The following is a 22,953-nucleotide window of genomic DNA, read 5'->3' as shown; positions in this document are numbered from 1 at the left end:
GCTAATTTAATAACTGAAAAACTACCTGCTCTTGGAACTGCTTTAATGATGAATACAAAAGTAAGATTTGGTTTAGGTTTATAAGTAATGAAAGTAAGATTAGGTTTATAAGTATTTTTTAGATTTAGGTTTATATATGTACTTTTTATGGAATTTTTTCATAAAAAGCTTTTAATTATATAATAAATATGCAGTTAAAAGGTTTTACATTTACGATTCCTAATCAGGAACTTAAACAATTAAATATAGATCACATTTTAACTAACAAACAACTCAAACAAAAGGAAGCAAAACTAAGTAAAGGACAATGTATGTCTCTATCTCTTTCTATACCACAACTTAAGAAAATAAACAAAGAAATGAAGACAAATGATAATAAAGTTCATTATGGTGGTTTTATATTTACTATTCCAACGATTTTAGCTTTAATAGGTGCTCTAGGTTCTGTTGCTGGAGGTGCGGCTGCTATTGCTAAGACTGTAGATGATGCAAAAAAGAATAAAATGGAATTAAAAGAACAAAAGCGACATAACTTAGCAATGGAAGAAAAACAAGGTGGTAAGCTTTCAAAAAACGTAAACTCCAAAACAGTAAAGAAAAAGAAGAAATTAAACCTTTAAGTAATTTAGATCTAATACAACTTGTTAAAAAATTTAAGATAAAAAACTTTAGAGGTGTATTTATGAGTGATGAATTGCCTAAACAACCAAGGAAGAATGAGTATGGTATTGTTAATTTTGATACGTCTAAAAATATAGGAACGCATTGGATTTGTTATTGGAAAAAAGGAAATAGAAAGTATGTGTTTGATTCATTTGGAGGTAATCCGCCAAAAACACTCGTAAAATATCTTGGTCATAATATAGAGTACAATAGCAGCCGTATACAACAATTTAACGAGGTAATTTGTGGACATTTATGCATTACAGTGTTAAAAATGTTTACAGATGGGTATAGTTTTTCAGAAATTATTAGTCAGGTTAATAGGAATAAGGATATTTGGATAAGTTATATTTAAGTTTTTATGGGTTTATTTTATGGGCTTAATTCATAAAACGATTATAAATATTTTTATAATAAATATGGATAAGATAGAATCATATGAATTACAATCCTTTAAACCTAATCAAAAAACAATCGAGAATTTAAATAAGCCAAACAGGTCTATTGAATTCGATATTGACGTGGGTGATGGCTTCATACATCCTTATTATGCTGATATTTATGTAACTTTTGAAATTAGAGGTAGAGATGGTGATGGAGAATATACTACTGGTCAAAATATTAGACTTATTAATAATTTCTTCCCACATTTGTTTTCTCAAATTCAAATTAGTAAGCATGGACAGATATTAGATATTATAGATTATCCTGGCTTAACTTCAACAGCTGTAAACACATGTACGATTTCAAAACCAGAGGCAAATCACTATGATGAATGTGGATGGGAAGGAATTACGTGGGCAAGAACAGATGAAGAAATAGTGTTTTTGCTAAGACTTTTGCCAGGATTTTGTTCAGATTTTAAAGATATTATGTGGAAAGGAGGATTGAAATATACATTTAAAAGAAGTGGTTCTGATGATAATGCATTTGCTATTTGGAAAACAAAAAAGCAGGATGGAACATATGAGAATGATCAACCACATCCAGGTAAAATTAAGATTACAAATATGGAGTTAAGAATGCCTATTGTTAATTATGAACCTAACTATGCCACCTTGTTAAGATCTAATATGTTAAAAGAAGGTAAGATTCCTATTTCATTTAACACGTATCAATGGTTACAGAAATCAGTTACAGGCAAATATTTAGAATTCGATTTAACTACACAATTTAACTCAAGTGAATTTGATATGCCTAATTTTGTGATTGCCTTTTTCCAAACTGATAGAAATGATAATCAAGAAAGAGATTCAAGCTATTTTGATCATTGTAAAGTTCAGAATATCCATTTTCGTAATTCTAGAAATGAATCTTTCCCATTAGAATCTTTAAACTTAGATTTTGCAAAACATAAATATTTGAAAGTTTATGAAATGTATACGGTATATAAGCGAGCTACAATTGGAAATACTGAGATGTTTTATTATCCTAAGGAATTTTTAGAAAATAGGCCGATGTTCGTAATTAACACAAGCAAGCATAAATCAGTAACTGTAAGTGATAGAACTAATTTGAAACTGACTGTTAATTTTGAAAGCGATGTATCAGATAAAACAATTTGCTATGTTGTTATGATTGGTAAGAAAAATTTAGAGTATGATGTTGAGAAAGAAAAAATAATTGAGAAGATATAAATCAATTATATAATATGTTTATTAGATTAGTTTAGTTTGTAAGTGTTTTTATGATAATATCATAAAAACTTATTTAATAAAATGACTATTCCAGATAACATTCCACGTGAGAATTTAATTGTGTTAATTGAAGATACTATATTAAATCTTGAGAAGTTATTAATGAAAAACAAAAGGAAGTTTAAGAGAATAAAATGTGTTTATATTACTCTTATTACGTTATCAATTCTATTATCAGCTTCTACAGGGTTCATCAATGTATTTATTCCTGTTACAGTGTATTCAATTATTACAACTGCATTTGCTTCGGCTTCTGCTGTTATCACTGGTCTATCAACACGGTTTAATATAGCTTCAAAGAAAGAATATTATAAAAATATGGTGAATCGAATTCGGCTGTTTAAAGATGAGCTTAATGTAATTAAGCTCATGAATGGTGAATTAACAGGTGAAAATGTAAGAGATATTGTTAACAGAATCAATGACATACTTAACGAAATTCGAGGCTATTAGAAACTGATTTTTAAAAAGTTTTAATATAATAAATACGATGGCGAGTCATATTGAACTTTTAAATAAACTTGGAAGTCTTGAACAAAAACAGGTTATTGGATTAAGAGAATTAGAATTAAATACAGAATATAAGATTGTGAAAATGGAAAAGATTAAAACTAAGTTTGGAAAGAGCATTTTAGTTGAATGTGAGGAGTTTAAGGTATTTCTTCCACCTAGATTTACAAAACACTTAACAGATAAAATGATTGATGAGATCGTTAAAGATGGAATAAAAATCAAATACACTGATTTAAAAGATAACTATCCAACTGTTGAGTTCTGTATGTGAATCCAAAAAATAATAAAAATGATCAAAAATATGTTGTCAGAAGTAAAAAATGGAGTGAATAGAATGGATCCTCAAAAGAAATTTATACTTACTAATAACTTTAATGTAATTGTGAAAAATGTGCAAACCGAAGTTCAAGTTGTTTTTGATATTAACGGCTGTCTATTCAGCTTGAATTATGATCAGTGGACAGAGTTTAAGAAGTCATTGTTTCCTATAGAGAACGAGGTTAGTAGACGATTCCATTATCAGTATCCGAACTTGTAACAATCAATATACTAATTTGTAAGTATTATGTAATTATGTAGAATTTAGTTAACTTTTATGGTAAAATCATAAAAGTGTTTTGTAATTTTATTTTACTAAATTTAGTGATTTTTATAACTAGATTTAGTGATTTTTTTGGTTTTTGTAACTAGATTTAGTAATAGAATGCATTAGAAGTTATTATGAGTAAGATAGAAGTTATTTGATATGGTGATAGAAGTTATTTGGGAAGTAGGGAGTGCGGTAGAAATTATTAGGGGTATTTTAGAAGTTATTTGGAGGTAGGGGGATGCGCTATTGTTATTAGGAGTGCGCTATTATTATTGATGGTGTGCTAGATTGTTATTGGAAATGATGAGGTGGCGCAGAATCCCCACCCCACCCCTACTTATAGCAGTACTTGATGGTAGATGTGGCTAGCGTGGAACGGATTAACTATTTAAGATAAATAAAACTTCTTCCATAATAGGAGCAGAGGGGAATGATTTAAAAATACAAGCTGCGCTTCCCCGCTGAATTGCTAAACTGAGTCTCTGTATTAAAAATTGTTTGCTCCGCGGATCTCCTGTTTTCGCAACCAACTGTGAACCTATTTGTTTCACTAGATTCTTTGCCTCTTTGCTGAAAACACCCATTGTTTCAACAGCAAAGGGAATGAAAAAATGGTCTTCTTTTAAGCATTTATATTTTAAATGTTTTCGTCTGCACGCTGTTTCTGCCGCACTTCCAGCTTCCTTAGATGTTGATACGATATGAGAAGCCGCAAAAGTATCAACACAATTGACATCCCATACTAGACATTGCCCATTTTCCCAGGGGATTAACGTGATGCCATCTGGTCTTTTCCCATCATCTCTTAATAAACCTGATGGTTCTAAAATTGAAGACACGTCTATGCTGGACAAAGCACGCTTTAGGATATCATTTAATTCAGCGTGACGGGACACTCTGCCTGCGCTTTTGGGACAGCTCAATGGATGCAAACACTTTTCATTGACTTGCTCCCGACAAATGCATGTAAATTTTTTACACATGTTCATGCCAAGACGTAGAGCAACACAAAGACGAAAAGAATTGTTATCCATGAAAGTTCCAATATCCCTCGATGGAATTGATTGCAACCATGCGCCAGATTCTTTATCTTGTAAGGCCTTAAAGCGAGCTATATCAAATATATTATCCAAAAGTAACTCTTGTTCAATAATTGATTTTAAGATTATTTTGTCTCAGCTTTTCTGTACTTCTAATGTGGATGGTATATCTTGTCCAAATAAAAACTTCCATACGTCAATTGCCTCTATCAAGTGATGAATGACCACATCATCAACGGAAATGTTAAGAATGTTGGAGATGAGTGGTCTTACCCCATAACACGAGGAAACAAAAGCTGGAAGGCTGAGGTCGGAGACTCTGCGGATATTCAAACCTCCGAATCGAATTGGAAGACTGGCTTGTGTCCATTGTATTTGATTCATAGATATATTTACTATAGACTCTAATGCTTTTTTCAGGCAGGCATCCATTTGGAGAAGTAGAGATGGCATATGCCATGTTGGAGTAGTTCGAAGAAAATATTGTAACTTTGGTATACCCATGCAATTTTTTAAAAGGAAATATGCCAAGTGAGATGGTAAAATTTTTAACCGTTCAATAACAGTTTTAAGCTGATTTAGGTGCTCATTAAAAGCTATTTCGTAGCCTGTTTCATGCAGTGGAGCACCTAGAAGAAATAGCTGGTTCGCATTAACTGTTCGAAGTCCAGGAAGAAGCTGTTGAAATTGTGATACAATAGTGGTGTCCACTTGTCCAGATGTGAAAAACAGTTCACATTTAGAAGGATTAACTTCTAAACCAATGCGTTTAGACTCCGCTAATAAAATATTCACATCCTGAAAAACGGATTGTGAGGACCCACCCAAAGTACCAGCATCCAGATAAAATAAGTTTAGTTCCGATGATAATTTGCGAACTATAGGATGGATTGATAAGCTGAAAAGCATTGGGTTAGCGGGATCCCCTTTTTTACAACCGACCTGGGACAGTATTGTTTTCTCTCCAAAAAACAGCATTGATGGACAAGCATAGTTTTGCCAGAAAAAGGGGTAGGTGGCAGGGAGCTGTTTCTTTATTTAACTTAACATGATATCCCGTTCCACCGTATTAAAGGCATTTTTATAATCTATTTTGAGAATGACGTGCTGTGAATTTTCATGGTTCTTGATAAAAGTTCGAGTTGAATGAATAATTGCTTCACATCCTCTTTTCGTTGCGAACCCTAATTGGTTGGGCTGAAAATAGGAAGAGCATTGCTGGTACACACTGGAGCATACGAGCTTAGAAGCCAATCTTCTTAAGGTGCAACCTACAGCTATTGTACGAATTCCGCCTTCTTTCTTACGGAGTGCACAAAGTGTGGCTCCAAAGAAATATTTTCGTATATCTTGAGGCACTCTTCCACACAAAATGAGATTAATTAACCTCGTTAGGTTATCCAATAATATTTCAGCTGCTTCCCCTGCCGATTTGGATAACATATCCTTTAGATGTTGTGGAGATAAGCCATCAATGCCTGGAGCTGAACCACTGGGAAAACTATAGATAGCTCTCGAAACCATCTTAGCATCCACCGTTAATACAGGGTCACTTTCCAAAGAAGGATCTGGAATCGAGAGTTCCCTAGATGGCATGGGATGTTTATTGATGAGAAGCTTATAGATCTCCTCGTTCACTGGGGCCAATGTGTCATCTGAACTTAACAATCTAATTGCACCTTTTGTGTCAAAATCCGAAATTTTCGCTGCCACTCTTTTGGAGAGCTCTGATTTTTTCTTCTTTTTGAAGCGATTTGTTGGTGGAGAAGACAGATTTAGGTTTTCTTTCACGGGGTTTGTGAGAGATTTGTTCTTTCTCTCAGTTGGTATATGGAGTCCATAATAAGGGAAACTTAATAATTTTTTCCAGGCAGAGGTGTCATTTTGGTTTACACAATCTGCGATGATAGATGCCAACTTCTTCGCAACAGCATATCGAGCTCCTCGGGGAATTCTTTTCAGAATGAAAACAACTTATATTTTTAATTCCACACATGCTATTAAATGTATGTTTATTACTCTTAGAAGACAGTAAATACTACAAATATATGCTACGACATTTAAAGAAATGCTTATTTTTGCAGCTTTCCAAAACATGTTCGTTGCCATTTTCACTTTCTTGGAATACATAAAAACTCAACAATACTTAGAGTAACTCCACACTCCAGCAGTTATACAAAATAATCTTGAAACCTAGAATAATGTTGAATTCACTAAATTTAATTTTTTATACACTCGTACACCCCTAAACACATCACTTCACTCGTATATTTCACTGCAAAACAATGGAAACGTTAGTAGTTATTTCTTATTACTCTCTTAATTAATATTCCGTACTATTAGGACAAAGAAGACATTTTATGAACTGCTAAGTTTTGTGCAATTAAAGAATAACTTGTGAAAGACTTTTTTTTTTCGAAATGTTTTCTCAATTAATTTCAAAGCGGCTGACTAGTACGCTGAAATTGTTGCGTTCAAACAGGTAGTTTTTGGACCATTTTCCGTGGCAATTAAAACGCAATTCTTGTAGGTTTCTTAACTCCACGGGAAGACAAATAACCAATACGTACTCATTCAACGGCATATATTATATGGAATCATTTTTTTCTATGAAGCAGTAATACATGCAATAACTTTACATTTCCAAATGAAACTACATACATTAAGGGGTAACTTCAAAAAAGTGAGGGGGCAACTTCTCACTTTGTCCCCCATCGCCGCCCATGTAGATACTACACATGAAATAAACGAATACGTGTGTTTTATTATCTGCGGAAAAACGGTTTTAGGAGGCAAAAACCCTCACCCAAAATTTTGAAAGTTGACGCCCGTAAGGCGAAAACAAGTGCACCGAAGTCCACGAAATTGTGCACAGATATTGTAGACGCAAAATGAAGGAATAAGTATTTCGTATTTTCCTGGAAAGAAACGGTTAGCTGGGGCACGGAGCCCTCCAAAACTTGGATCATGAAATATCAAAAGTGCTAATAAGAGTACGGTATATCAGATGTGTGTAAAGGACATGGAGAATTGCAAGGAAACTTTATGAAGGGACAATACGCAAAAATTAAACTAATAAGGGTTTTTATTTTCTGCAGAAAAACGGTTTTAGGGATCAAAAACCCCCACCAAAAATTTTGAAATTTAACGAACGAAAGGACAAAACAAATGAACCGAAGTAAACGAAATTGTGCACAGATAATGTAGAAGTAAAATGAGGGAGTACGGGTTTCGTATTTTCCTGGAAAAAACGGTTGGGTGAGGCCCGGACCCTCCAAACCTTTGATCATGAAATGTCAAAAGTACTAATAACAATATATCAGAAGTGTTTAAAGGACATGAAGAATTGGAATGAAACTTTGTGGAGTGACAATACGCAAAAAATAATCAAATACAGGTTTTTCATTTTCTGCGGAAAAAGGGTTTTACGGAGCAAAAATTCCCACAATAAATGTTGAAAGTTGACGCCCGAAAGGCAAGAAGAAGTGGACCCAAGGGAATGAAATTGTGCACAGATACTGTAGACGTAAAACAAGGTAATACGGGTTTCGTATTTTACTGGGAAAAAGCGGTTGGGTGGGGCACAAACCTTTTAAACTGTAAACTACGGGATATCAAAAGTGCAAATAAGTATGCGTCAGAAGTTCCTAAAGAATATGGAGAATTACAACGGAACTTCGTATAGGGACAATTCACAAAACAATAAACGAAATGTGTTTTAATTTCTGCAGAAAACAGTGTTGGGGCCTAGGCCTCCTCCGAAAAAAGTAAATATTCCCGTAATAGTGCAGGAAGGAGTAGACCGAAACAAATGAAATTGTGTGTAAATATTGTTTATGTAAAATAAGGCCTTTCGTGTTTCTCAGTGTCCCTATCCGATTTGCTTCACATTTTGCACATCAACAGTAGACAGGAAATAAATCGATACGTGTCTTTGTTTATGCGGAAAAACACTGTAAAGGTTGAAGGCGCCTCCTGAAATACTATAAAATACGCTATACTGTTTGTGCTTACTGTTGATCTGCCAAATTTGAAGAAATCGGATGGAGACACTTCTGAAACACGAAAGGACTTATTTTACATACCCAATATTTACACACAATTCCATTCGCTTCGGTCCACTCCTTCCGCCACCCAACGCCTCGGTCCACACAACAGATTTTCGTTTCTTTTTCTTTCTTTTTTTTTCAGGAAAATACGAAACACATATTCCCTCACCTTACCTCTACAATATTTGTGCACAATTTCATTCACTTCGGTCCACTTCTTCTTGCCTTTCGGACGACAATGTTTAAAATTTTGGGTGGGGGGCTTTTGCATCTAAAACTGCTTTTCCGCAGAAATTTTTTTTAAAAAAAAAGTGTTCGTTTATTTTTTCGTATAGTCCCTACACAAAGTTTCTTTCCAATTCTTCATGTCCTTTACACACATCTGATATACTGTTATTAGCACTTTTGATATTTCGTGATCAAAGTTTTGGAGGGGTTGGTGCCCCACCCAACCGTTTTTTCCAGGAAAATACAAAACACGTATTCCCTCATTTTACGTCTACAATATCTGTGCATAATTTCATTCACTTAAGTCCAATTCTTCTTGCCTTTCGGACGAATGTTTAAAATTTTGGGTTGGGGCTTTTGCACCTAAAACCGTTTTTCCGCAGAAAATTAAAAAAAAAAAAAAACGTTTCGTTTACTTTTTGCGTGTAGTCCCTACACAAAGTTTCGTTGCAATTCTTCATGTCATTTACATACATCTGATATACTGTTATTAGCACTTTTAATATTTCGTGATCAAAGTTTTGGAGGGGTTGGTGCCCCACCCAACCGTTTTTTTTTCTTTCAGGAAAATAAAAAAACACGTATTCCCTCATTTTATGTCTACAATATCTGTGCACAATTTCGTTCACATGGTTTACTTGTTTTTGCCTTTCAGACGTCAACTTTCAAAATTGTTGGTGGGTTCTTTTGCCCCTGAAACAGTTTTTCGCAGGAAATAGAAAACACGTATTCTTTTATTTCATGTGTAGTATCTATCTGCCAAATTTTATCAAAATCGGAGTGTTACACTTGGGAAGTGTTACTTGTGAATAAAGTGAAAGTTTAGGTTTCCTACACTATGTAGTTCTCCAGATATAAGGCTTACAAGAAAATTTTTGACTGAAATATATTGGATCTTTTCGTCCAAAAAAATGTAGGATATAAGCCGAATAATGTCTACAAAATGCTACTAAATAAAGTAAGAAAATATTTCCAAACGTTCTCTTAAAGACCAAAAATCTGGGTACGCATTTTATGACGTCATAATAGATTGGCATCCTAATTTATACATAATACTAAAGGATTTGAAACTATTACTGATTCACATAATAGCATTTTGTGCATATTATCTGGATTACTTCCTACATTTTTGATATCCCTTATTGTCTTTACATTATCCATTATAATTCATAAAACTGAGGAGTGAGTTTAGTGAATAGATTTAACTGAGGCGCCATACTTGAAATCGTTATACAAGGTCGTTGGTATTTCAATATTTCAATATGCGAAAACAATAACTTGTATTGGTTCAGGAAAGAGTAAAGATCATTCTACAAGGAAAAAATGTGATTGAATTCCCTGATTTCCTAAGGAATCGCTATCGAAAGAGAACATGGCAACGTATGCCTGTGTTTAACCTCATTTTCAATAACCACAATACATCATCACAAAGATATAATGCTTGCCGTAGTACCTTTATGATATCGTTCTGTGAAATAATATCTCGAAATCTACCTGTTTGCCAAAATGTGGTGATGATTGAAAGCACCTCTGAACTTCGTGATTTCATAGCTTGCGAAATAAGATTTGTAAATAATTTCCCAATGAGTCAGCTTAAGAGATTGATTCGCATTCAATATCGTTCTCTTTATCACACAGATGCTCTTCAATGAAAAATAACTATGTAACTTCTTGAAAATCTCTATTATACATAATAAAATTTTAATTTGTCGCCTAATTGTTCCCAAGTTTTTTCCTAGTTTTCTCAAGTAATTTTTCCACTTCCCTGTCATTATGCTCACAAACTGTGTAATTAAACGAGTGCGTTATGAGACTACTGACAAGAACTTGCGTCATGAAAATACAGTCGAATCTCAGTCGACGGATTACGTTCCAGTCACATAATCCTCGATCATAGTTCTAAGGTTAGAGTAGAAACGTAAATGTTATATGTACCTACTATTATACTATAAGTAAGTTGTTAATTTTTTTTTTTTTTTTTTTTTTGAAAAAAAAGAAAAGAAAAACGAAAATTGCAATTACAATATTCATGTTCCTAGCACTTTAAGCTGGGAGCTTTGAGCTCTGTATCTGATAGACTTATCATTAAGTAAGCCTGAACACACTGAAATTTTACAAATACATAGTAATGCATAGTATTAGTAAGTATACAGTTAATATGACCAATTCTGAGCCCATGAACGGAAGCATACGTAAAATGAAAGTTAAGGAGTTAATTAATACTTTCAGATTACCATAAGTCGTTAACCACAGGGTTTCTTGATATCACGTTTTTCCTGTAAGTTTTACGTTTTTCTGGCACATTTTACTTAATATCACACATCACTAAAAATAATTTTTTATCTAACAAAAACGGCAATCGTGGTGCACACAAGTATTGTCATCTTGCTAGCCTGGATGGGGAATACATTTTATTACAGTTGCATCTTAATGGCGTACTTTTAGCCTTTTTTCTTCACCACGAATAACCTTACTTTTAGAACCTTTCTGTTTTTTCTTTTTTTTTTTTTTTAATTTTTTGTGAAACTACGCATGAGGATTTGCCATCAAAGATGTCATTTTGTTCGGCTTGCTGGGATCTATCAGTTGATGTATATATGATCTTTCGGCAATTTCTTTATCATTAAAAGCTAACAATATAGTAAAATCTGGATGAATATATAGGGTGTTTCACAACAACGCCGACAACTTTTGGGAGGCAATTCTTGACACCAAGATACGACAAAAAGTATAGACCAACCTGGGTACACAAATGCTTCTTTACGGAGATATAGGCTGCCGAAAACACGAAAAAATGAACTTTAAAGCTCCATAGCTCCAAAATACTATGGGACCTATTGTAGTCGGGTCAAGACTTCACTTAGGAACTAATATGTGCGCTATCCAAAAATACATGTTTCAGAATCCTGCGGTACTCACGCAACAATTTTTATAGATGCAGTTTGGTTATGGGCATAGGATAATTTGAAGTACTCACCAACTACCTCTATAAAAATTGTTACGGAAGTACAGCAGAATTCTGAAACATGGATATTTAGATAAGGCATATACTAGTTCCTAAGTGAACTTTTGGCCCGAGTACTGTAGGTACCATAGTTTTAGAGCTAAGGAACTTTAAAAGTTCATTATTTTTTTCATGTTTTCGGCAGCCTATAACTCCGAAGGGAAGCGTTTGTGCACCCAAGTTCGTCTATACTTTTTGTCGTATCTTGGTGTCAGGAATCATCTCCAGAACGTTGTCGGTGTAGTTTTGAAACACCCTGTATACACTGCTGTCTATGAAAATTGCCAAATCTCCAAAACTAAACCTATTATTAGGTGTAGAACTGGGTTGAACAACATGATGGAGTTTTACGAAATATGACCCCTAAGGACGGGAAACGGGAATGAAATTTTTCGTAACGCCAATGATATTGGACTTGCATAAATAAGTATTTTGAAACCAGAAAAAATGTAAGTATCTTACAAATGTTACCATTAATCCGTATTCTACCCGTACAAAGAACAGTCATTATGTTAGTAATAATAATGTAGTAATTGTGAAATACTCTCAATCAACATTTCTATTTACCAAAAAGGCCTTAAGCACTCCTACTTACCTTCCTTTTCCTTCTTCCGACACAAATGAAGTATAATTATAAAAACTGAAAAATCACTTAAATTTCATATATAGGCTATGTAATAATCTACTTTATCTATATAGGATGTCAAACGTTAGGATTTTCTTGTCGAGAAGCATTATAAAGTTTTGTTCAGTGTCTCAACGATATCACAAATCAGGTTTTCTATTTTCTTACGAAAGATAATAGACAAAGACGCTGCTTAAAATCAAACACACTGAAATTTATGGCATATTGTAGTATTCTGTTCAATAAATAAACACACGTTGTGTGGTTTTGTGAGTGGTTGTGAGGTCGGTCAAGTTTTTGATCCAGTTATCTCACCTGTCACTTTACTGCTACGAACAGGCGGGCAAAGGGAAACATAGAAAAATCTTCCATGATCACTGTTAAACCAATAGTATTATAGGTTAACAAGATAGCTTAATACGAATCTTTATGTAGTATTAGGAAACAAAGAATGGTAACCTTTTACAATGTTATGTCAACGAGTGGATTAACTCCTGTATGTCTGTCAATTGTATTTGACGTCTTTATAATGCGCTATAAGTCTCAAGTAGATACAGACAAAAGGTAGGTCAAAACTTTATTTATATGTGGACACAAAGTAAATAGTTATTATTACTACTAATATTATTGAAGTGAACGTAAAAGCTACTACCACAACATTTGTGTGCCTCTCTGTTCCTCTATCTCTTCTGCGGTAACACGTAAAACATATGTGATTATAATGAAACATGGTATAGGGGAACGTGGGGGAATTTGGCGCACTTAAGCCAAATACGTTCTTGTGGTGTTGACAATGATGACAAAGAAATAGTAATTACCTGAATAGATTCTTGCCCCCACTGTACCGTCATACAGTAATATTAGTTTAGGTCTATAATTAAACATAGGGAAATTATACTTCAATAAAACAAGATATGTGTGTGCTCTCAAGTTTCCATCCTATGGGGTAATTAGGCGCAGAAGGTTGGGTAATGGTGGCATCAAATATGGAGATCCGAAGGTCAATGAAAATACGAATGCAGTTGTAATTCACCCTTATTAACATTAGTCTGAAATAGAGGTCGACTAAAATATGAAACGTGTTGATAATAGGTCTTTCTTTAACAAACGCTTTCACTAACTTTCACTTAAGCTTAGGCTACACGAACGGGGAAAATATTGCGGAATTATAGGAATGATGCACCTAATTTGAACGTCGTGGCATACAAAAATCACACATTTAATCTTTGGCAGTATCATACCTTATGCATTCTGCGTGATTCCAGGATGCACATATTACGCACCTGTACCACAGTTCCTTGTCTTTGCCACGTTCTCCACATATGCAACAAAGCTCATTTATTTCTTACCCAAGCACCGCGCCGTCATTATTAATATCTATATTATCACCATTGCAAATGTCTGAAAGGTCAAGGTCAGATTCGTCAGATGACACCGATAAGGTTTTTTGGTATGTTTCGAACTTTTCTTGGAAGGACGTGTTTTACCGAAATCCAATTTTCATCCTTTCTTTGTTCTCTTTTTTCTTGGTATTTTTGCTGTCCCTTCTGTCTTTTCTTCTCTCGAACTGTTTCTAACGTAACGAACATTGGTGTGCTAGTATTTGGGAATGTTGCTTTGTGTTAGGACCTGATGTTTGCTGTTTCATTCCTTGACTTTTTTTTTTTTTTTTTTTTTTGCGCTGGATTTTGAGAGAGAGCAAAGAAGGTATTAGTTGTAGAGTCAACCTAGTCTCCGGAAATAGATGCTCTAGGATCTGTAACGTTTGATGGTCGTTGCAAAACACTTGATTGGCAGGTCAAAGCTGGAGAAACCGTGGGAGCTGGTGTTTCTTGTATTAAACTAGTAACTGTGGCCGATTTGGCAGAGTCCTCGTCTGGACATCCTTCTACTGCAATCAAACGCAAGTGTTTTGCTGGGGCTAAGTCATTCTCCGTGAACATGTCGAGATTAAATAGGAATATTCCTGTAGCACGAAACCCCGAGACAGCGTTGGACAAAGTGACTTTTCAGAAAAGCTTTATTTACAAGCTCTGCTTCATCATACTCAATAATTTTTTGATAACTTGTGTGACAAGTAGAGGTCATATTCTCTGGACAGAGCACCTTTGAATGAACTAAAAAGATTACGTCTAGCGGTTGGAGACAGTGCCAAGTATGAGGTTGAAGGAACACTATGTAAATGTCATTTTTTCTACAGAATGTATATGCTTCAATAGATGTGACTCGCATGGTTATCGAGAATTAATAGAACTGGATCTGTTTTTGTTGGGTGTGCATAGTTCTTGAAATAGGAGAGCCACAGCAGAAAAAGCTCAGCATTACTCCATCCATTTTTGGAATATCCATACAATGCACCGGTAGGATTGTTTGTTTGAAGAGTGCTAGCCATTTTTACGGAGATAGGTCAAAATTGGTGAGATATATTGTTGCTTCCAGCATTCATGCCAAAAATCGCTGTGATTGTCCTTCCTCTCTCTGCGGATATTGTAGCCCCCAATTTCTTTCCCCATTTGAGTGCATAGATCTTCGAATACTTTTTCTGCACCGTCGTAATGCCAGTTTGATCTTGATTGTACATTCTGTGCTGAGTCTCACCTCTTTACTATTGAAGACGGTAATCATGTTCAAACTAGTTCCCTCACGCTGCCTCAGTCTAACATCAGGGTGTCCCTCTAGGGACTCCTATAATCAGCCCTTTCCTGCTAACCCTAAAGCTATTCTTTATTTTCCTCTTTTCAGCATATTGAAATGCCACACATCTAACAAGGGAACCTTCCGAAAATGATAGTTGCAGTGAAAGATGTGACCTATGCCAATTGAAAGAGCTGTAACAGAGATGTTCATTCCCAAAAAATTAGCTGCACATAGCAATAGGTTCAAGAAATATAAGGGATGGAAGTTCGGGAAACAGCAAGGTTGGACAAGGGGGTAAAGTACAAATTCCGAAAAAAAGGGGGGCACGGCAAAATACAATGCTGACAAGTGATGTATAGAAAAAGACTTACCACAATAGGGAACAAATGAAGGCCACTAGTGGGGTTAACAGTGTTGGCAACTGCAATGAAAAGTACATGTTTTGCAAAGAGCACTATATGAAGTGAGTGCAATATTCAGTGTCAATCTGTCATGTAGAACATAAGATATGACGTGTATAATCAGTGGTACAATCTAACAAAAGAGAAGAGAAAAAACAGAAGTACGAAAAATATGGAAAAGACGAATTTGGCCATAATGCGCCACATTTGTTCACGAGCTGTGCATATTAGAATGAACAAAACAAGAAAGCACCAACTATATAAGAAACCGACTTACCTAGAGTCGAAAAGAAAAACGAATTCCAAAGTTGGCAGCACTGGCCATGAAAATCCAGACAATTCTAATATAGTTAGGTCACACTCGCTTCACAAAAAGAAAATTCCGGCAACAGGCATTAGCTTTCGCATCATTTGTACATGCTTGTCCACATTGTACGTGCAATTGTTCGGTGAGACAATGATCCAAACAGAAGATACATTTGCAGTGAGCACAGCGGAATACTGCCAATCCGTCACACATGGTACAATGATCGCCTATGAATGTCCCGAAACACTACTCTAGAAGTGTAGGAACCTTTGGTGGTCTTTATATCACATATCCACACCTGTAGAAAACAAACATAAGGAAAGGCTTGATCTGTTATGTGTTGCTGTCTGCAGTACTATCACCGCCTATATGATATATCCAGAGTATCCCACCTAACTCTGCGACTGAAATAGTTTCAAAGCAAAAAAAAAAAAAAAAAAAAAAAAGTGACACATCCAGTTGTACAGGAATGTACCCATGTCAGCGGGCGACAAACTTCTGTGAGACGCAAGTGCCCCCAAGTCCCCCATCATAGGGTCCCAGGGACACCAACTTCAAAATTTCAAATAGCACCATCGGTCGAGTTATATTTCTTTCGATAAATCTTGGAATATGCAACAACGCATATCAGAAATATTTACTATATGCAGTGGTGCCCACCCCCCCTCATGTCCATGACGCACCCCCTCCCCTCAATTGTCTATCCGTAAGTGTTCTTCCATGAAAAAAAATCTTTTCGATTAATTTTTACACATCTTCAAACATATTTATATAGATTTTTAACCCCCCTCCAAATATTTCAATGACGCAGTTTGCGTTATAGCCCCCCCCCTTGTGAGCACCCCTGCTATATGGGATTTCAAAATGGCCGCCAAAAATATCTACCCGGTGAGAAGAACAACGTGCATTTTTGACGGCCAAACCCGTGCTTCATATAGCAAATGTTTCTTTTAGGCGGTGTTGTATCTATCCAGAGAAATATCATCCGCCCCCTGTTCCCATTTGAAATGTTGCGGTTGACCCCTCGCGCCTTATGATGGGGGCCCTGGGGGACTTGCTTCTTACAATGTTCTCTTGGCCCTCGACATGAGTACATTCCTGTGCAATTGGATTTGCAACATCTCTTTTCGCTTCGCAGGATTTTGAGATCACAATGTTCCATGCCATGTTACGACACAACATATATTTGTGGCGGCCATTTTGAATTACATGCTTCATATAGCAAATGTTTCCTATAGATGTTGTTGCACATTCCATGATCTATCGAGAGAGGTACCACTCGGTCCCTGTTCCCATTTGAAAATTTGAAGTTGGCTCCTGGGGCCCTATGATGGAGATCCCGGGGGCACTTGCTTCTCACAGACTTTTATCACCCCTTGATATTGGTACAGTCCTGCACAACTGGATCCGTCACATTTTTGTTCGTTTCGCAAATCTTTCAGGTCACAAAGTTTGGTGGGACACAGTGCATATTCCCACATACGACCCAACCATGACATAATGTTCACTACTTCTATTATCGGTTGTTGGCTCAACCCAACCATTTCATGTTCCCCGACTTGACATTGCCTCAATCACTCTAGCATTGATGCATTCCGAGTGATGCCTGTTGCCGGAATTTTCTTTTTGTGAAGCGAGTGGCCTAACTATATTAGACTTGTCTGGATGTTCATAGCCAGTGTTGCCAACTTTGGAATTCGTTTTTCTTTTCGACTCTAGGTACGTCGGTTTCCTGCATAGTCGGTGCTTCTTGTTTTGTTCATTCTAATATGCACAGCTCGTGATCAAATGTGGCGCATTATGGCCAACTTCGTCTTTTCCGTATTTTTCTTACTTCTGTTTTTTCTATTTTCTTTTGTTAGATTGTACCACTGATTATACATGCCATATCTTATGTTCTACATGACAGGTTGACACTGAATATTGCACTCACTTCATATAGTGCTCTTTGCAAAACATGTACTTTTCATTGCAGTTGGCAAGACTGTTAACCCCACTGATGGCCTTCATTTGTTCCCTATTGTGGCAAGTCTCTTTCTATACATCACTTGTCAGCATTGAATTTTGCCGTTACTTTTTTTTTTTTTTTTTCGGAATTTGCACTTTTCCCCCTTGTCCAACCTTGCTGTTTCACGAACTTCCACCCCTTATATTTCTTGAGCCTATTGCTATGGGCAGCTAATTTTTCGGTAATGCTTATCTCTGTTACAGCTTTTTCAATTAACATAGGCCACATCTTTCACTGCAACTATCATTTTCGGAAGGTTCCCTTGTAAGCTCTTTCGGAGTCAAGTCATAAAATATCTTACTCAGAGCAAACACATAGTTTCTCAGTATATCTCCTACATTCTTCGGTGCTTGGATTGAAAACAGTCGGGAATGAACGCTTAATTTTGCCCCTTAATGTAAGTTGAATAACTACCACCCCTCAATTCCAATTAATGTAAGGTGAATTTTCCAAGATAACTTTTGTAAGAAAGAAAAATAAAGAATGAAAAAAATGACAAATATTTGTGGGACTACAATCATCCCACAACTACTTGAATTTAACTCCTCTTCCGCTTTTACCCTTCTCCTCCCTGCAAGTAAAATGTTCCACTGTTCCCTACAAAAAAAAATCCATTTTGGCACAATTTGGTGTGTGTTTACAGAAGCTTTCACACAGTCCCCAACGATTGGAGTTGAATTCGGTCAAAAATGATGAATTGAAAGGAGTAAGCATGCATGTCTTTTTTTTTTTTTTTTTTTTTTTTTTTTTTTTTTTAAGAAAGAATATGAAAGATTATGTTCACTATTACTCATTGTATTCCAAAGAATCAACAAGAGTTGGTAATCTGTACCGTTACCTGTGTAAGATTAAAACTAATCGTTCATTTGCTTGAAACTAGAACAAATAATGATCTGTACGTGCTGTGTGGCAAGACTACAAAGCATTAGAGACAGTAAAGGTATAATTATCTACAGTAGGTTAAACATATATAGAGAGAGGACAATATTTTAGTGTAGAATATGGGTCTTTGATGTGATGTATTGATGAAATTGGAAGACCTATCGCTAGAACTTCAAAAACGTTCTACTACACTTTTATGTGCCCATAGTTTTTAAAAGTAAAAATGGAAAGTGTTTGAATCTATGTGTTCTTATTTCTACATTATCGAATATTTTAAAAATTACCTTAAAAGTATTCGAAGTAGGGTACTTTCAGAGCGTTACTTTACATCTGGAGAAAGTAAGTAAAATGAAACAAGGCCAATTATTCCGAAGCCTTGATGAAGACATAACATAAGCTTTTCATTGTTCCATTATTTGGGACACTACAAACCACAACAAATACACTGAAGTGCTTCAAAAATTGGAAGTTCTAGACAACATAAGGTGGCTCCATGACATAGGTGCTGTGTCTCGATGACAATTCAATTAGATATGTGTGCACTTCTTTAAACTATCACGAAGAACAACCTAACAGTGGATTCGAGTATTTAGAGAAGTGTTAATATCGGGGTTGAAAGACAATTGCAATACAACCATAACTTACTGTTGTAAACACAATAATTGTATATACAGCAGAGTGCGGAAGAATTTTCGGTTGTGTGAACAATATCTTGACACCTACAAGAAATTCAATTTGTTTTAGGGGTGGCGGTGTCTCAATGGTAGAGCGTTCACCTCTGGTGCATGAGGTCCTGGATTCGATCACAACTCGCGCCAAATGAACTTGGTGGTGGACAAACACCGTATGCGTGAGTTTTTTCAGGGTTCTCCCGTTTCCCCCCACTTTCTTCACCCCACCATTTCACTCAATTCTCATCATCACCGTCTCCTTTCGCTTAGCCGGCATAATCTTGGGACGTAAAACTTTTAAGATTTAATTTCATTTTTCCAATTGGTCCTATGTAGAGTCATTTTCAGTGTTGTATTAAGAGTTTGATTAACACTTAATGCTAACTTTCGTACTTAGAAACACGTTAGTAAAGATAACGATTTACATCGAAAAAGATCAACCACGACCTTTCTTGGACGGCAGTTCAAACACATTACTTAGTAAAAAGCACGTTAAAAGAGATCAATTCTCTTTTAGTCCTTCGCGGTGGCTCAGTGGTAGAGCGTTCACCTCTGGTGCTAGGGGTCTAGGGTTCAAACCCTGCTCCCGCCAAGTGAACTTTGTGGTGGACAAACACCGTGTGCGTGGGTTTTCTCGGGGTTCTCCCGTTTCCTCCCACTTTCTTCATTCCACCATTTCATTCATCTCTCATAATCACCGTCTCCTTTAGCCTAACCGGCATAACCGTGGGACGTAAAACTCAAAAATTTCATTTCATTTTTCTTTTAGTCCTTGGAGAAGGGCTGTAGAGCCTTAACTTCTTCACGTAAAGAAAGTCATAAATAAATAAATAAAAACCTCTCTTATATTGATTTCCCCTAACATGTTGCGACAACCCCGTGGAAAAGTCGTGGCTGGCCGTTTTCGATATAAATTGTTGTTAACAGAGGCGTCTGCAGAAAATTTCCCAGAGGAGGTCAATTAGATTAGCCTGCTTTTACATAATCTTTGCCTTGTTGGAATTCAAATTAATCAAACTCCAAGGTCTGTTGTATACACTCTAGGATATTTATTATTATTATTATTATTATTATTATTATTATTATTATTATTATTATTATTATTATTATTATTATTATTATTATTATTATTATGAGGAACATAAAAATGGAATTATTTGAGGTCTGGTTGATTGAAAAAGATATTTAACCCTTAGACTAATTTTTTTTTTATCCATGTTGTTTCCGTTTATAAATATATATATGACTCCTTTGTTTGGCAAAATTCTTCACATCCGCACAGTTTTGCAAACTAAACAGTTTCCTGGTCACATCTGAATCATTGGGATGACCACATGCACTTTTAGATTTTTTTTTTTAATCCAACGATGTTTGAGTTATCCTCTTGGGACACGTGTATCCCGTTGGTAGTCAAAGGATTAATCACTTAATGCGTTCCCCTAATTTTTGAGAAACAAGTCACACCTTCCATTAAGTGGCGTTTTTTTTTTCATTTCTAGTACTATTATTACAGTAAAACTACGAAAGCCAACATACACAAAATTAGATCTGATATCAAAATGGATTACAAAAAATTAATCTACTGTAGGGGAAAGTCGTCTGGTATCGGACAGCGGGTGGTATCGGACAAAAGCAGTTTTCATTATTTCCTGCTTAAGGCGGCATATGTCAAGCATACAGTGAGTTGATCAAAATGAACTAGCCAAGCCCACGCCATAGTGGATTTGTTCGATGAACGGTGTATCTCGTGCTTCAAAGTTTTTGTATTTTTGCGAGTAATGAGGTGCACGGAGATAGATTTGTGTGCCTGCAACTTGTCACAAAGTAAATGTATTGATATATTATTGCAATCATAGAATTTATTAGGGTGTGTATATATTATAATTTAGGCGTATAGTTGTCTTCGTGTTGTTACAAGCCGATAGATAGCCATTCATAAGTTGCAAGTCTTTCGGCTGGTATCGGACAAAAGGGAATCGGGTGGTATCGGACAAAACACTGGTAAGTAAACTTGACGTTTTTTAAGGGTTTCTGGATTTTTCAGAAAACCATGGGGAAAATACATGGCAATTGCGATGAAGAAAATATAAAGTTGGTCATGGACAAAGTTATTTCCAAAAAAGCACGTGCGGCCAGTGCTAGATATGGTGCTCCTTAGAATACATTAGGAGATCGTGTCGAAAACTGTCGGAAGGGAAAAAGGTAACAGCTAAGCCTCGCTGCTCGTATAACAAATGCACATTTAGTAAACGTGACCAAGAAGGAATACTATACAATCATGTAAAGGCTTTATATAGTTAACTAGTCTAATGCCACTAAGAATACCAGAATTCTTTAAAACTAGTTTACAAACTTGCTGAAAAACATTATATTCTGCGGGGAGTCTTTTGATAATTGGATACAGCGCAATATATGTAAAGGATTGGTACATGAACAATATGAAAAGTTTGAAGGCAGACTGTTTTATCATTGTGATTTATGTCAGAATAAAAAATAACAACTCTTGATGAGACTAAGAATTTTAAGATCTATTGTTTACTCTTATTTTAGGCTGTATTTCAAAGCGTAATAAAACTCTATTTTGAGTGTAAGAACTCCTGTAAGTAAACAGCTAATATTTGCAATTAGTTCTGTTATTAAATTACCTCAAAAGACCAATTCTCTATAGTTTTATGTTTGTCCGATACCACCCTCCACTTTTTAAGAATGCTAATTTGTATTACCTTTGATTTTTTACAAAAATATATATTATTAGTTTTTACCTGTCAAATCACCTTTAACACGTTGTGTGTAAGATACCAAGGTATCATTTTGTGCATTAAGTAATTTGGAATAGACAAAATGGCAAACTGAAAAAAGCTACGGTGTCCGATACCAGACGACCTTCCCCTATATACATTGTATCCCAAGATTGTAGAGAATACTTCAAAAATTTTGTGGCGTGGGAGACCCGGGTTCGATTACCGGCGGGAGCTCATGTGGTTCGGATTCCACGTTAACCAGTACGTCCACGTCTCATATAGCCTCGCTACTGAAAGGGACGCTAAACTAAAATCAACTCAACTTACTTCAAAAATTCTGTAGCACAAGCTTTCCCGGGGTCCTCTTTTAAAATATAGTTATCCTTTCCCTCTCTTGTTATTTAACAAGTGAATATGACTTGAACTTCGAGACAGATCAAAATACATTTTATTGATATAAGAACACTATGAGCTTTTATCAACACTGAATGGAAAAATTTATATATACAGGGTGGGCCATTTTAATTAATCCACGGAAATATCTGAAAAATGATAAAACATAGAAGAAATTTTTGAAGTACACGTTATATATCGCTAAGGGGGAAAACCAATCCCGCCAAAAGTATCCCTCCCCGCTCCCCCTAAATGGAGGTAACGGGGAGTAACTTTGAAATGTCAAATGGGAACATGGGTCGAGTAATACCTCGTTCGAAAGATCTTGGAAAACTAAGTAACGCTGTACCAAACGATGTTTCATATTGTGCACCAGTTTCAAAATGGCCGCCATGATATGGTTCAGAAACTCCAGTACCCGTAGTATGAAAACCATGGAAGGTAAATGAATGGAACAAAATTGAAATACGTAAATATCATAGGGCATATCGAATGATATAATCCC

At 35.6% G+C, this 22,953-nt stretch overlaps 1 protein-coding gene across 1 annotated transcript in view; it reads right to left on the bottom strand.

The window, feature by feature from the left end:
- The window catches only part of LOC145660818 (beta-glucuronidase-like), a 60,136-nt gene extending 49,462 nt beyond the window's left edge, over window positions 1-10,674 (bottom strand). The window contains exons 1-2 of the mRNA XM_081726237.1: window positions 10,649-10,674; window positions 5,778-6,456 (exon numbers count right to left, since the gene is read on the bottom strand). Of these exons, the coding sequence (XP_081582363.1) occupies window positions 5,778-6,456; window positions 10,649-10,674 (705 nt within the window). The remainder of the gene's footprint in view (window positions 1-5,777; window positions 6,457-10,648) is intronic.
- Between the last annotated feature and the right edge of the window lie 12,279 nt (window positions 10,675-22,953).

Source organism: Thermobia domestica, chromosome 9 (genome assembly GCF_964235325.1).
Source record: "Thermobia domestica chromosome 9, izTheDome1.hap1.1, whole genome shotgun sequence".
Taxonomy (NCBI): Eukaryota; Metazoa; Arthropoda; class Insecta; order Zygentoma; family Lepismatidae; genus Thermobia; species Thermobia domestica.
This window is presented reverse-complemented; position numbering and strand designations above follow the sequence as displayed.